The sequence below is a fragment of the Solea solea genome, chromosome 15, assembly GCF_958295425.1.
Source record: "Solea solea chromosome 15, fSolSol10.1, whole genome shotgun sequence".
Taxonomy (NCBI): Eukaryota; Metazoa; Chordata; class Actinopteri; order Pleuronectiformes; family Soleidae; genus Solea; species Solea solea.
The window spans coordinates 15,938,121-15,954,465 of record NC_081148.1 but is presented as its reverse complement, the minus strand read 5'-3'; the positions used below and the strand labels follow the sequence as shown (position 1 = coordinate 15,954,465).

Here is a 16,345-nt window from a genome sequence, read left to right as displayed (position 1 = left end):
TGGTAGTGTCAGTCAGTGACGTCACCTTTTAGATATGCTGTAAAAGTGAGGACGAACGCATCCTGAGAGTAGAGCAGCAGAGACTGAGCGTTTTGCACACATAGGTGAGGAATTGCATCTGCGTACATCTGAGGGAGGGACTGTATAGACGCTGTGCGGATGCCACAGTGAGAAGCCTCACTTATGAGCACCCTCAACTTTGACCCTCTTGACCTGTGCCAATTCACATGTCCCTGACATGTGGACAGTTTTTCTGAGGATAGTTTTTCTAAGGACATTGGTCTCACATGATCATCTCCCATGCGTGTTTATGCTGTTGTTGTTTTTTTGCCAGTAAGACATCCAAAGCTGTGTTTTCACAAACACATGTTCCACCCCAGGACAATCTAGTATCTGATAGTGTCTGATCATTGATTTTTACAGCCCGTTAATTCATCCATCTATTCCAGACATGTTTAGCAGCTTTGACACATTGTCATTTTCACTCAAATTTCAAAAGCTGTTAAGGAAGTAGAGCCACAGATCAAAGATGTGTATTACTTTAATTAAAAAGAACATGATACTGCACTCAAGTATGTAAAGAGCTCTTTAGCACCTTTCTGTCACACTGCAAGCCAAGACATGTATTTTGTCAATTAGGTGAGAAAATGCATGATGGCAGGCGTGACATGAAAAATGACCTTAAGACACACAACAGCATGTTTTTTTTTTTGTTTTTTTTGTGTTATATGGAACCAGAAATGACTGACTTTTTACTTTTAAGTATATTTCATTGAATCTGCTTTATCCTAAAATGGTAATTTGTTATAATGTATAATTTCTATGATAATTGCAAAGGAACAACCCTCTGCTCTGCCCCTTAGGGCCTCAATTTCACAAGCATTTTTGCCATAACTGTATCATGTGCAGTGTTCTACGTGGAGATCAAACACACAGAAGGAATATTGTGTACAATCTTGGTTCAGAGTGAACAGCTGTCTCATCTTTCTCTGAACTTATAATGCCCCGGAGAAGTTTACCAGTCAGTCAACCTTTCATGTATTTTGACCTTTATAATTGTCACTGGATGACCTAAAATAACTTGGCAAAGAGTATATATATGTATATGTATATATACATAAATATGTACATAAATATGTATATATATACATACATATATATATATATGTATGTATATATATGTATATGTGTATATATATATATACTACATATATGTGTATGTGTATATATATGTATATGTGTATGTGTATATATATATATATATATATATATATATATATATATATATATATATATATATATATATATACACATATATGTGTATATACACACCATGCCATCTTTTTGGACTCCATGAAGCCCATCATGTTGCTTTATGGACAGATAAAAAGGGGCCAAATGAAAGTTTTCATCATATATTTAGCAGTAAATGGTGAGTGACCCCTGATTTTTAGTGACCCCACTCAGTTAAGACTCTGTTATATCAACAAATATTTGCAAAACGGATGGAATTACCATGTTAAGTTCATCAAACCAGCGTCTTTGTATCATCTTAAATCGGGGTGACAAACTCATTTTTAGCCAAGGGGCCACATACAGTGCAATTTGATCTGAAGTGGGCCGGACCAGTTAAATAATAACACAATAAACTATAAACAACAACAACTTCAAAAATGGTAAATGGTCTGTATTTATTATTCACTTTTCTAGACTTGATGACCATTGGCCATTCATCCATTCACACCCATTTACTCACTCTTTCATACACAACACAATTTTTCTATCACTCATCTTTTCTTACCCATTCACATGCTGCCGGCACAGGCGCCAGGACGTGGGGTTAAAAGCGTCTTGCCCAAGGACACATCGGCACGTAGACGTTGCGTTGAAAAAGTGTATCTTTACAAAACATTTTGTTCTTGAGAAAAATAAGTGCATTTTCAACAATATTATGTCTAACTTTACCATTTACAGATGTGCATTACAACGTACAGATCATGGTGGATCTACAACGGCACCAAGCATTTAGTCACAGGTATGTGCAACTGAAAAATAAAGCATTTCACATTATGATTAGATTGTGTGATGTGAATTTTCACAAATTCATCCTGCGGGCAGGATTGGACCCTCTGGTGGGCTGAGTCTGGCCCACGAGCCGTATGTTTAACACCCGTCTTAAATAGTGTCACAGGAAAATGAGCAATTTTATAATGGATTCATAGATAAAATGTATGTTTTAGCTGTTTTTACTTTAGTGACTCTTGGAATGATTGGATTTCTAAACGACTGTTACTATTTCAACACTTTCTTGTAACAGATTATTTTTAAATATCAAGGTGGTGTCGAACAAGGAGCGGCGCAGAGAAAGTGTACTCTGTCGTGAGTGAAGTGAGGCCCGTCGGAGAACCCATTCAGCACGGAAGATCAAGGTCAGTGTGAAAAAGGACATCACCGCTTCCTCCTCCTTACACAACCCGGCAGCCACAGACTGACAGGAAGGAACAGACGTATAATACGCCAAATCAAATATACAACTCACTGATTCACTTGTGTCTCCGTCCGAGCGTCTCACTATTAACCCAACCCAGTGGAAGAAACCATCGTGTGTGTGTGTGTGTGTGTCACACACCATGTGAGTGTGCAACAAACAGCACGTGTACAGAGCACAGTGAGGATTAAAACACAAATAAATCAACACAGGTAAAATGGATTACCTGTCATGTGACAAGTATTCATCTCTGTAGTTTTAATGCACAACATATTACAAATGTAACAGCTCAAGTCAAAGGGGGAAAAAAGGCATCCATCATCCATCATTCATGCAGTAGACGCTGTGGCTTTAAAAAGCCAATTGTATGCCTCGTGTATCTCCTTGTTATTATAATAAAATACTAATTATAATAATATAATAAAACATAACAAGCAATATTTAAAAGGAAAATGGCACATGCATTATATTAAAAAGAAGAAATATATATTAAGAAGAAATAGAAAACCTAAAAAGCCACGAAGGCAGGGTGTTTCTCAGCCTAATAATCCCATTATGATCCTGAAAAAAAAGAAAAAAAGGATCTCTGTCAAAGCAGGGAGCATTGACGCAAGCATGTCTTGACGTCAGTAGCTGCAGTGAATGAGCGATGGGGGGGAGGAGGGGGAGGAGGAGGAGGGAGGAGAGGGGGCGTGTTTGCCTTCAGAAAATACCAGCGTCAGTGGCTTCAATGCGACTGTAGATTTTTTTTTCTTCCTTTTTTAAATAAAGCTGCTGCGGATGTGCGCATGGATGACTCGAGCAGAGAGAAATACTACAGCTCTTTCTTTCTTTCTTTCTTTAATTTGAAAGCTATTAAGTGTGAATGTGACACATTTATGAAACAGTAAAGCTGCTGGAAATCCAAACCAAATGTAGTGAATGGAATGTGATCCCCCCTCACCTCCTAAGCACCAGCATACAAGACAATGTAGAGACTCTAATACTAAATACTAAATAAATACTAAAGTTAGGATTTTAAAGAAAAGAAAACTCCAATTTTTTTGGCTTCAGTGCTGCATTTTTCAAGTAAAAAAATGTGCAAGGGCTCGACCGGTGGCGTCACTGCTTCTATATTACGCACACACACATGGCACGAGAGTCCTGCTGCATTTATTCAAAGCGTAATCTCAAATTGCTGTGTGCAGTGGCTGCTACCACACACACACACACACACACACACACCGGAGTGAAAGCAAACCTGCTCGACCAAGACTCTGTCTGGTCCTCACGGAACACAATGCGCGTTCGTTTGTTCCTCTCGTGTCACTCAGACACTTGGATCAGGGGCTTTTGCGCAGGAGGTGTCACAGGCGAACAGGAGAGGGTTTTGTCCTCGTGGCTGGACCGACGGTGTTGTGAAGGAGCAGGTACCGTGCCGCGCAATCCGCTCACGTCACACCTGTAGTGCAGTGCGCTGAGGGATCGCCTTCTTCTTCTTCTTCTTCTTCTTCCTTCTTCGCAGATGTTTTGCCGCGAAGCGTTTTCTGGCGAGCGCCAGTTTGAACGCTGCCACGGGGACGCACACACGCAGACCACGTCCTAATCATCTCCGTGTACGTTGGCCTATAGCCTACTTTTCAAGATATCCAAGACTTCCCTTTGTGTCGGCTGTGCGTCACGCGTGCCTGATTAGACTTGTAGTGTGACGTCGCTCACTTCACGAGAGAGAAAGAGAGAAAAACGTTGCATTTTTACTTAACCCCCCCCCCCCCCACACACACACACACACACACACGCACACACACAAAACAAAACATCCCTGCGGAGTGACGACGAGACCCACAGACGTGGATCAACAAGTTGCCCTCCAGTGCGTAATTTCCATCTAAGCTGGCTGCAAGCATATAATCCGCGGCGCACGTGATCGACAAATCACTTCAGCTGCAAATATTTCTCATTTGTCAAAAGAGAAATAAGCCCCGGACCGTCCGCGGTGACGCATCCTGACCGATTACGGCGGGTATCAGGAGCCGGCCGGCTCCAGCTCCCATGTCTCGCCGCGTCTCCAGATGCTCTGCTGGCCACCACATGGTAACTTTGCGCACACAGCATGCTGGAACAGATTTAAAAGAGAAAGCATCTGAATGAATAGGACTGAGATTTACTCGCGTCTCTCTTCTCGCTCCCTGACAGACTGTTGTGTGTGCTGTGTATCCCGCTGGTTGAAGGTGTTTCACGTTATCAGCGGCGAGGAGATCCATCATTCGAACAGGGAGCAGCAAATGTCGAAGAAACGGAAAAGTCCTGACGACCAGGACTTTGAGGAATCGGCGCTTCCAGGATGCAGCGACCAAGGTAGGAGTCAGCTGAGCTGACGGTGTGAAAGTTCGACTGTGAGAGTGCAGGTATGTGAGAGGCACATCAGGACTACAGCTGTTTGACAGAGTAACACACATGTGCAATGTCAAGACCATGTTGCCATGCAGTCAAGTATTGGGTTGTTGTTGTTATCCCTGGAGAACGATCTTGTGTGTTGCTGTGGATTACTTTGTATAATCTCTGGTCAGCTCTCAGTGGAGTTGCATTTGTGTGACAGAAGGTTTGGCTACAGAACAACAGACTTTCATTTTCTGCTTGGAGTGGAAGTGTGTGGCACCAGAATCAAAGAATCTAAGTGAACCTGGCTTATTGTAGTTGTGGCTGTCATCGCTTAAAGTTACACTCTACAGTTTTGAAGTGGCTTTGGGATCATGTGTGTTTAGTCTCTCTTTGTCGTCTTCCTGCATCTCTCTTTTTTACTTGTTCTGGTATTGAGGAGGTTCACAAGCAGGGGGTGGGAATCTCAGTGTACTTCATGATACGATACGCGACACATGCTCCACGATACCAATAATAGCTTCTGTTAGTGATGCACAAATGCAGCATGGATTTATTATGTCTGACGGCTATTCGAAACCAGTAATCACTTAGTTTGGAACAACGATTGTGTCACAAAACTGTCAAACTGCATGTAAAGTAGGGGTGAGAATCACAGGTGAACCTCACGATACACGATACATGGTCCACGATACCAATAATATCACGATACAGCGATTTTGTGATCATCAATATAGCGATACATCATGATATCTGTCTAACTGGAGGGAACACAAGAGGGAGTTCTGCCACCTCTAACGCCAATACGACCCCATGAATGACTGGATCTTATAGTTTTGTCGTATATCGAGTAAAGGGAGGTTAGTTTATGCTGTTTTTATACTTAGGGTCTCGGTAAGACCACTATCTGTACCACACTATGCTACAGGTCCAGCCACATTTACATCAAACACATAGAGGTACTGTGTTATCCACACTTATTCATTCTAGTTTAAAAACAAGACATGTCAGAATTTCCACCTTGTTCTTAACTGATATTGCTAACAATGGCTTTCCGGAGATACATTTGAATCCATGTTTTTTTTTCTCCTCCGTAACGTGGTCAACAGGGAGGTCGCCGTCACTCCCAGGTTCTACTTTAGTCTGAACGAGTGACCTGCGTTCTCCTCCTGACTACTTCTGATTGGCTACGACTCAACCATCACCGCGTTTCTTTGCAGCTTGAGTTATTAAAAGAGTGCATTAAATAGTAAAAGTTATCTCTCATGCGTAGTAGTTTGTGGATTGTTCTGATCCGATAATACCTTTTTAAGATGAAAACGTAGTAGTGTGAATGTATTCATAAAATAGCAGCGTGCTGCAGGATGAATGGTAAACAAAAGCCAGTGTAAACAAACGTCTGTACTGTTCTTGGGAATGTTATACTCTCAACCCCCTGGGATCTCTTGTAACCTATCTCCATCTGTGATGTAAACCCATTGTTTGCATATTGATGATTTACGTGAGCCCAGCTGGGTTTGGTTTCCCCGACTGCGTCCCCGGTTGCGTAGGCTCGGCTCGTCCCTTTGTTTGAAACGCAGGTATTCCTCTTTTTCAGGAGACAGCTTTTGTAATACCTCAATCGGTAACGGAGCTGCTATTATGCTGGCAAATACATGACAGGAGTTGTAATTTCAAGGCCAAGAACAACATTGCCTCCGAGCAGAGAGTCGTCCCAGCTTGCAGGAATTGTGCCGTAGCAATGGGAACAGCTTACATGAGGGTGAGGCTCATGTGAGGTTTCTTTGCTTCCCTTTATTTAAGAGTAAGAGTTCAGAGTTGGTCGTAATCATTAAGCTGTATTTTTTTTTTTTTTATATTTCTAGAGACGAGTTTCACATGTAATATTTAATTTCAGCAAATGTCCGTCACATTCAAACCCTTGACAAATGAGTTGACAGCTCCACATGGCTCTCTCTGTATAGCAGTGTTTTGTTTTCATGTCTGTGGAGACATTCCTGGACTGCACTCACATTCATCGCGTTTACATGCACAGTGTAATCGAGCTAAGGCCGTAGTCCGACTAAGAAAGACAATTGGACTACTTGTCAAGTCCGTACTTGGCCATGTACGTCTTACTTCTTCCCCATAGGTGGCGCTGTGTCTCTCGACACAAAGAGAATCAGTTTCCTGTTGACCTTTAAGTCACAGAAAAACAAACGGCAAACGGTGAGATGGATCGCACTGTGGTTCTGTATGTTTTGTCAGTTCAAACGTGGGTCTTCTCCTTAGCTTTCGCTCTTGCCGACGCCATCGTGTTGTTTGTTCTTTTCCAGTAAACAGTTCTGCAGTTTATACGTCATCTCTTTCTACTTTCGGCTCTAAGACTGGGGAGGAAATGCTGGTGCATGCCCAGAATGACAAGTCTGACTAAGTGTATAGTACATGCAAGAATAATCGGACTACGAATCGCATTATCCAGGCACTGTATGTTAGTCCGACTAAGACTAACTCGACTTTAGTTGAACTAATGTGTTTTATGCATTTTTACATCACAACTTGTGGAAGCACCACAGCTGCATAGCACTAGTGAAGCGAGATACACCTGCAAAAAGTTGGACTTTGGCTGAATTTGGTGGCGATAGAAGTTCTGCACTTTATTTTGTCCCTTAAAATGTGCAGATATTCATCATACCTCTGAAATGTGTTAAGTTTACTCTTCTTTTCCACCACACGATACCTTCAAGATTGTTTCCTCACACTTTCCTCTCGTAATTTCAACACATGCCGGTGGTTCTGCTTTTACTTGCCCAGGTTTTGAGATATCCATCAGTGAGATCGCCGCCCTTCACCCGTCACAGCAGAGGTTCCTAGAATTTGTTGCGCTCAAAGCATTTAACAGTTTCATCTTTGGAATTTTAATCACACATCTTTTCATAAGGGTAATAATGTCTTCGCAATTACCGCCAATCCACACCCCCGCGTTATTTTAGCTGTGGATTATCCTGAAAAGCAATTATTCCGTAATTATTCATCACAGTGGATACAAAAATCTCTAGGATATCTTAAAACTGGACAAATACAATTGCACTATTCTCCCCGGCTAGATATGTAACATGCTGTGCACACAGTGCAGACTTTAGTAAATATTATGACTTCTCCAGGCTTGTTTGAACTGAAGATGTGACCTGTTTGCATCACAGTGTTTGGCTCCAAACCTTTTTGGGCCACGTTCAAATGAGACTTTCCCTTGGCTAACATGGAAGGGGAGTCGTGCGCTTCCTTCTCCAACTGTGTCTGGCATATGTGGACACACCCACTGAAAGCCTTTGCATGCTTTGATACAGGCCCACTATACTGTAGTACAGAAAGCTTTGTCAAAGCAAATGATGATTTTAAATCATTTTTTTATAACAGAATATACTCATTCTGAGAAATCAGATAATATACTGGAACTTAAACAAAGAGAGGCAGTAGCGCATTCATTTAGGCCTTAGCCACATGGGAACAGAACTTTTCCCTATATCCTTTTTGTTTCCGTAAACACAGCATTGATTCAAGAAACTCTTAAATGCTGTAATACATATGACGGGTCTGTACATAGGTTTATAACGCTGCCACTGTGTATAAACATTTTTTTGGGATGAACCAAACCAGTGAGACTAAGGAAAGAAATAAAAGTTACCATAAAGTGAGAAAAAAGGAAGAAGGCAACAAAGATATCGAATGAAATAGAGAGATGGGGCGACACAAGTCAGAGGTGGGGCTATGACTTCATTGTTTTCCTAAAGTAGTGTATTGGTTTTGAGATTTGATTCACTCTGGGACTAATTTTTTCCAAAAAATAACATTTTAGGGCTCCCAAAATCCCAAGTTAAGCATTACACTGGCGCGCTGTCCAGTTTTTCTTTTCAATTCATGCACATCTTTCTATTGTGGATTCACCACCCAAACCTCTAATCTTCTGGTGAGTTGAAATCTAAAAAAAAACCATAACTCCTCCATTTGCTGTCACTTCAGTCAGTTGAATGTTTTAACTACAATATTTTCAAATACATTTGGAGTTTCGAATGTGCATGAAGCAAATGCAGAGATTCTGTACTTCTCAGTTCTAGGAAATAGTGGCTGAGAGCAAAGAGAGTAAAGACCAAATTCTCTTCGGGTTTTTTTTTTAAACGTGTCTAAAAATATGGCTCGATGATTCACTAAATCCGTAGTCAGTGCAACTCCTGCTAAAATGCAGTAATGATACAAAAACCCTCAACACACTCTATCAGTGGTTTACTCATTCACTTGAGAGAAACTGCACCTGCTCCCTCACGACTGGTTTGCTCGCTGAATGAAATTGTTGCAAGTGGTTAGTTAATAACTCATTTGAAACGGTTTACGGGCGGGATAATGGCAGAGGAAGCTACGTTAAGAGATGCCCCATCCACAGGATTTCTCTATTTCCTCACAAATAGAGAAATCCTGCACTTTTAACTTTTCATGGATTGTTTTGTATTGTGACATCGTCGGTATCGTGGACCATGTTTACTGGTACGAAAAGCGGACAGACATCATAAAAATCCATGCTGCGTTTCGTGTGTCATTAACAGACTGTGTCACTATGGCGCCGCTATACTGTCGCTGCTCTATTCACTGAGCGTTTGAGCCCTGATTTTCACATGGAGGTCGTCGTTTTTGTTCGCTCGGATGTCCGCGGTGAGGCCAGGAGAGGAGGTGTAGAAACGGAAGCATTGAGATTCATATCAGGACCACAAAGCGTTTTTGTCTTGGCTCTTGGTTGTGCAGCCTGGAACTGTCGATTACAAGGCCACTCCTGGGCCCTTGAACCACTCAGGCCGCCACCAACCACCAACCACCAACCTTCAGCTGTGCAAATGTCCGGCTCTCTCCCCGTCACAAAAGATACCACTGCAAAACATAAGCACGAAGCTTGATATCAAAATGTGCTGGTAGGTTATTTTATTTGTCAGTTTTCTTCCTGGTGAAGAGGAGAACCATCCTTTTCTACTTTTACCTGTTTTTAAAGGTCTAGTGTGCAAGAATGAGTGATACCTGCTCCTCCATTCCCCCCTCCCTTTTTCCGAGCAGTGACCTTTGCATAGTAGATATGATGTTGTTCCGCTTTGTTCATCTAGAAAAAGCACTGCACGTACAGTAGATGTGCTGTATGAGTGTATGAGTGAATGGTTGCAGCTCTGAGTGGTCATCGCGACTAGATATGTTTAAAAAGGCTGGTTATGTCTATATCATAGGTTATTATAGTTAACAATAAAGTTAAAATTGAGAAAAACATTTTCATTAACTGGAATAAAAATAAAAACAAGAGGTTTTTTTTAAATGATAACTAACTGAAAATGAATTCTGTGTTTATAAAATGAACTCAAATTTTAGTGTTCATGTGCTTAGTTTTCGTATTTGTAAATTAATTTCTTACATAATCCTTTTGGGTTCATATGAAGTGGATTTATTTTTTTCTCTGTTGGCAATATTAGAAAGTATTTTACTTAAAATCGCCTTTTTGAATCTCGCACCTGGCTAATACTCCATATTACAAAAAACTAACTCTAAAACTAATACAAACTCAACTAAAACTGAGCAATTACAAAAGAAATGAAAACTAAGAAGTACGAGCAACACCTTTGTAGTTTTGTTGTTGTTGACAGCTTTGTGGTTTCAAAGATGTAAAACAACTCTTTTGCGCTGATATTAGTATTAGTAGGTTTACAGTATGTGGCCATAAATCCTCTCTGATATTGAGAATATGTCATTACAAAGTGGCCTCAACAATGAACAAGTTGTTCCTCTGAGACATGAGATCAGTTCAGTTCAAGGTCAGAGAATAGTGTGAGACATTGTGGATTAATTTGTCCTGATTAAACTGAGGAGCCGCTCCTCTTCATATGGTTAATATCCAGTGATGCACCATGTGTCCATGGTGCTCACAGGCTGTGCCGTTCTCCCTCCTCATGATGCCATAGAACCCTTGCAGTCTCACACAGTCTCACACACAGCAGCTTTGAGCTTTGAGGCCGTCAACACAGGCTTTTTGTGTTGTTACTATACTGCAGGTCACAAAAGTGCACACAAAGGTTTTCTTTAAGACAAAAAAATTCCCTGATTTCCTTTCAAAATAAACCTTAAATATTTGTGCCAAATGTTGACCTTTGCTCGCTCTTGATTTCCCATCGGTGCCGTCACGCACATGTGCCTTTGAACACTAGGTGGGGCTAAAGTATTAGTATGAAAAGCAGGGAGGGCGGCAGAGAAATTCACCACAGTGTGGACGACCACTGACTCTGGAGTTCAGACATTTCCTTCTTTCTTTCATTCTTTCTTTCTTTCTTTCTTTCTTTCTTTCTTTCTTTCTTCCTTTCTTTCTTTCTTTCTACAGCATCACCGTCGCCATTTTCTGCCAAATATAGATTTATATCACGCTCTTTTTCATTTGTGTGAATTTACAGGAAGGCAGAACAATCTAATAATTCCATGTACTTTTTCCAGTTAAAGTGAATTCTTTGTTGTTTCACCAAGCCAAGGTTATTCATTTCACAGTTTCAGTTTGAGTGCAGCATGTGTGTGTGTGTGTGTGTAGTTCATGAATCGATTGTGTCCATGTGTTATCAGTAAACAGGCAGACCTGACATCTGGCTGCTGGGCCATCTTGGCCCAGTGTGATGTCTGCTGTGCAGAGCGAGTGACAGGCCTGTACGTCAGCGCTCCATATTTCTCACCTATGATTCATAGTGACTTTGTTTAGTTTCTGATGAGGAGTGCAGGCGGCCAGCTATAGCTCATGCCAGGCCACTCCCCAAATCCTTTAAGCTCAATATGGAGCTCACGTTCTCTTTCCCTTTCTCTTATTCTCTCCATCCCACAGCATTTCTTCTTTAATGAAAAACAATCGGATTCACTGCACCTCAATCAAATCCACCCTGAATTTGTATCGCTCTCAAACCGCTTACTTTCTGTTACCACAGCAATTTATTATTTATAATTTTTAATACAGAAATAAATGGGGGTTGTGCCAATTATACATTTGTTAAATTAACTCATATTGCAATCTCAGTGTCTTATTTATGGTTAAACATGTTTATTATACTTCCCTCTTCCATTCATTTAACAACTTCATACTTAATTCCACTCTGTGTCCTTTACTTCACATTCACAGTTTGGTACCGAGATTTGGACTTGACTGCTTGTAAACACTTTGTTGTATTTGTCTTCACAGTTGTTTAAAAAAAGAAAAACTAATATTTGTCATAATGGTTTTAATCCATAAACTCGGTCAAATCAGTGTTTCTCTTTTATACTACAGGTTTAATGGTTTCTTATATATGCGGTGTCAAGTTACTTATGACTGTTTTTTTTCTACAGAATACTGACACGTTCTTTTTTTTACTATGCTTTGAATTGATAGGGAAGTTGAACTATTTTCCTGTAATATGCTCACAGGGGAATTCAGATTTTCAAACCACTAGTGGGCAATTAGGCAATGATTCCTCATATTTTCATGGAGCTTTGTATGGGAAAATGAAACAACAAGGATGGAGACTTGGCCGTACGTATGCATGAGTGTTTGGTGTTTAAAAGGTCGCTGTTTGACCAGGACTTTGCGAGCACGCCAGCTCAGACATTGTGTTTAACAAGCAAAGTGGTCGCCGAAGGACGGTGTTTGCCTTTAGTAGTAACTCATCATTGTTTTGTGTGTGTGTGTGTGTGTGTGTGTGTGTGAGGTGGAGAGCAGAGTGATGGTTTGATGAGACGCTGATGAGGTCATGGCTCATGTCTCCTGCTTGCGTCATCACCAATGTCATGTGGTTCCTGCCAGTGGAACCTTTTGTAGCAGCGTCAGAAGAACAAAAAGGAGAATGAATCATTTGTCCACATATTATCAAAAATCGTCTCACTGATTGACCGAGCAAGAATCCCTTGAAACAAACCCACAGATTTCCTTTTTATTTCATTTTTGTAGCTGTGTGTGTGTGTGTGTGTGTGTTTTTCATGAGTTCAGCCCCTGACGTCGCACACACACGTTTGACTCCCTGTTTTGCCTGTTTATTTGCAAGATTGCACGGTGAAGCGTTTTACACGCCTGAGTGACGTCAGCAACGCGACATGGGCAGAATTTGTTTTGTCCCCCCCCCGCCGCCCCTCAACAGACCTCTGACCACATGCTCATCACCGTAATCATCCTCTAGAATTATGGATGTGATAATCTGGGTCACACAAGTGGTGCCAACAGAAACACGGTGGTGTCCGTGTGTGAAGACATGAACGTGTGCTTGTGTAAATATTTAAAATACATTTCAGGGCCCAACCTCAGAAATATTATTGAACGCTCTTGTGATGTAAGAGAATATAAATGTGCAGTGCATGGTCTGATACTGAAGAACAGTGTCTTAATGTCTGTATTTTTGTTGGACATGTGAATTCTGAGGCACATTTTTTTTTTTTTTTTACCTTGAGGGGAATAAAATACACGTCTGCTGGCAAGCTAATTTAAATACCATTGACTGCTTTGGTATATGTGTGTGTAATGCACATAAATTACATTGCGCTGTGTGTGTGTGTGTGTGTGACACAAACACTCAGGCAGGCATAATTTGTGCCAGCTCTTTGACGTGGAGGACATGAGGCCCAGGCGGGTGCTGTGAGTGGCAGTAACAGCATCTCCTGCTTGAGCCTGCCCCATCTCTGACTTCATTGGCTCCAGCTCTGACGCAGATACAAACCCCCCTCCCCCCCTCCTCTGCACACTTCTTTCATCACGTCATCACGGGGTGTCTTTTTGTTTTTTTTTCACCTATTTAATTTTTTTTTTTTATTCATGTGCTTTCTGCGGTTCCCTCCACTTGTCTTTCATGCTTTCATGCACTGATAAGAACCTTATTGTTTTATTTATATATATATATATATATATATATATATATATTTCATGCTATATAATACATATTAATCCCTCCTTACTTTTAAAGTAATGTCTGAATGACTGTGAGTGCATACACTGCCAAATTAAAGACAAAATATTAATATAACTATTAACCCGTTAACACCTGACCCTCAAAATATCTGCCAGGACTTTTTCCCTCCTTATTTTAACCATAAAAGGACCAGAGAATGTCCTGTATGTCCAAAGTGCTTTTGGTAATTTTTCCAGAATAACATCCCAATATCTGGCAGGTATATACAATTTACTGCATGTTAAAATGCTGTTTTAAACAATTTAAAATGAAAAAAAAAAAAAAAAGTTTATTTGGAAAAAAACACTGCATTTGCACACTGATTCTCAGCTTTCAGAAACTGCAGCGTAACTACAGTAATGCAAAGTGCGCTTGTGCAAACGTGTTGTCGGCGATACGCTCGGTGTTAAAGGGTTAAATATGAAAGCCTAATGAATAGCGGGCGTCTTTTTACCAAAATAAGTTCCCAAAATAAGAAAGCAGAACATTGACTCTTTGTTTCATTCTCCCATCTCCTCTTCCACTGAGAAATACATGAACTGGAATATCGAGACAAATCCCAGTGGGGCGTTGCATCAGTGAGCCAGTGAAATGTAAAAAAATCTACTTGCCCTCAGTGTGTACTTGTCAATCAGGGCGCTGTGTGTAAGTGTGTGTAAGTGTGTGTGTGTGTGTGTTCTGGCTCAGTGGACACTTACCGGTCAGTCTATGTAGCTGTTACAAAGTCTCATTGAGGAACAAACATGGGTAACACAATTTAAATGTGCTTATTTTCATTTACAGGCTTGTCTAAAACCTGGTAAATGAACTGCTTGTTTCTTGTTGCCCAGTCAAACAGAGCCACGGAAATCTCATGATATTCTTATGGGTTCATTTTACAATATTATCTTCATTGAATGAAGGATCACTGACACACACACACTGATTTGAAGATGTACAAAGGTCAAGTGTCAATAGAGTACTGGACCTGCACTAAAATCCTAAACTTTGTATTAATTACGTTAAGTTAGGTTAAGTTAGATGTGGGATCAACAGTTTGAGGGGTTTACGAGATAATTGCCAACCTCTTGCAAGACCTGGTACACATTGACTGAATATAAAAATGCACACTTTTAAGCCTACTTCTCACTTGAATTATAACGTCTCTAAGAGATCATTTAATAAGGTCTTCTTCAATAGCACACAATGTCTATTTTCTAAATTAGCATTTTGAGGAAGATAGATGATGAAGCACGGCACAGATGACCATAGTATTTTACTAGGAAGTATCCCAGAGATTAAAATCCTGTTTAAAGGTGAGACATAATATGAATCGTGTTGTGGGTATGTAGCTCCGCCATTTTGGAGACCCGAGGAGACATTTGTCGTACCTAACCACAATTCAGATATTCCCCCCTTAACATAATCAGAAATGAGGTCGTACCTCATCAGAACCAGGTTTTGGTCTCCCCGAGGACTACCGGTCCTGACAAGGTCAGTGGTTAAGCCAGAAAAGGTCCTAAAGAGGGAACAAATAAAAGAACACACGCACGCACAGCTTTACCCCCTACCCTCACATTACAGACCTCATCTACTTAAGCACATTTCTCATTCAAGGCACTGTACAAGGTTTTTGCACACTGCACACACACACACACACACACACACACACAGACACACACAGAGACCAGATGTAAGTGAAACATTTACAGATCACATGCGAGCACACGCAAACATGACACAGGAGCATAGTTACATCTGTATAGGCACAAACGCGCACACATCACATGCAGCAGACACACACCACAGAGACTTCCAGTCCCCTCCCCCCAACTGAATAGTCTGTTCTGACAATCCACAGGACAGCCGGAGCATTGACGTCAGAGGCAGGCCCATGAAAATACAGGGTCCCTGGGGGACTTAGGGAGTTATGCACATCTTCACAGCTTGGCTCGCAACTAGTGCAACAACCAGTGAGCATATTACTGCCTGCGTTTCCTCTTATTTGTTGGAAAATGCAACAATTAAAAAATAAAAAAAAGAGCCCCACATTTACACAAAGCCTGGCAACGTGACTGCAACATGGACCGTCTCAAATCGCACTGTGATCCACGAGGACAGGGTGTATAATTTAGGTTCATGGAAATACAAATCACAGCACAGCATCACTACCTGCCCACCTTCGTCCTAATAATTGCCGTTTTGAATAACTGCCGTCAGACTATAGTTTATTAGACATACCCGGAGGAAAGGTTTGTTGCTCAGACGTCCGCACTCTCCCAGGAGAAAATATGACATCTTTGTTTATCACTCAATGTTCTGAGCTGTTTTTTTTTTTCTTGTCTCCTTCCTCTAAGACATCATTAGGACGTCAGGCCATTAGTCTTATTGTTCTCTCGCGTTCTCTTTCCCCATCTTTACCGACATAACTCGTGTCAAATTCTAAATATTATCTAACATTTTTCCGTGTTCTGGTACAAAACGATAACCACACATGAATACAAACAATAAAAATACAGCTTTAACCGCACACCGCTTATTTATATTTGTCAGATTTGCTCTAATTTAGTGT

General features: G+C 40.9%; 1 protein-coding gene across 3 annotated transcripts in view; it reads left to right on the top strand.

The window, feature by feature from the left end:
* Positions 1-4,272: 4,272 nt before the first annotated feature.
* The window catches only part of pde10a (phosphodiesterase 10A), a 55,893-nt gene continuing 43,820 nt past the window's right edge, over positions 4,273-16,345 (top strand). The window contains exons 1-2 of one of the 3 annotated variants that reach the window (XM_058651887.1): positions 4,273-4,561; positions 4,699-4,825. In XM_058651887.1, coding sequence (XP_058507870.1) covers positions 4,520-4,561; positions 4,699-4,825 — 169 coding nt within the window. In that variant the 5' untranslated portion in view covers positions 4,273-4,519. Of the gene's footprint in view, positions 4,562-4,663; positions 4,826-16,345 lie in introns of all 3 variants that reach the window. The other 2 variants (XM_058651885.1, XM_058651886.1) reach the window with 2 other exon arrangements.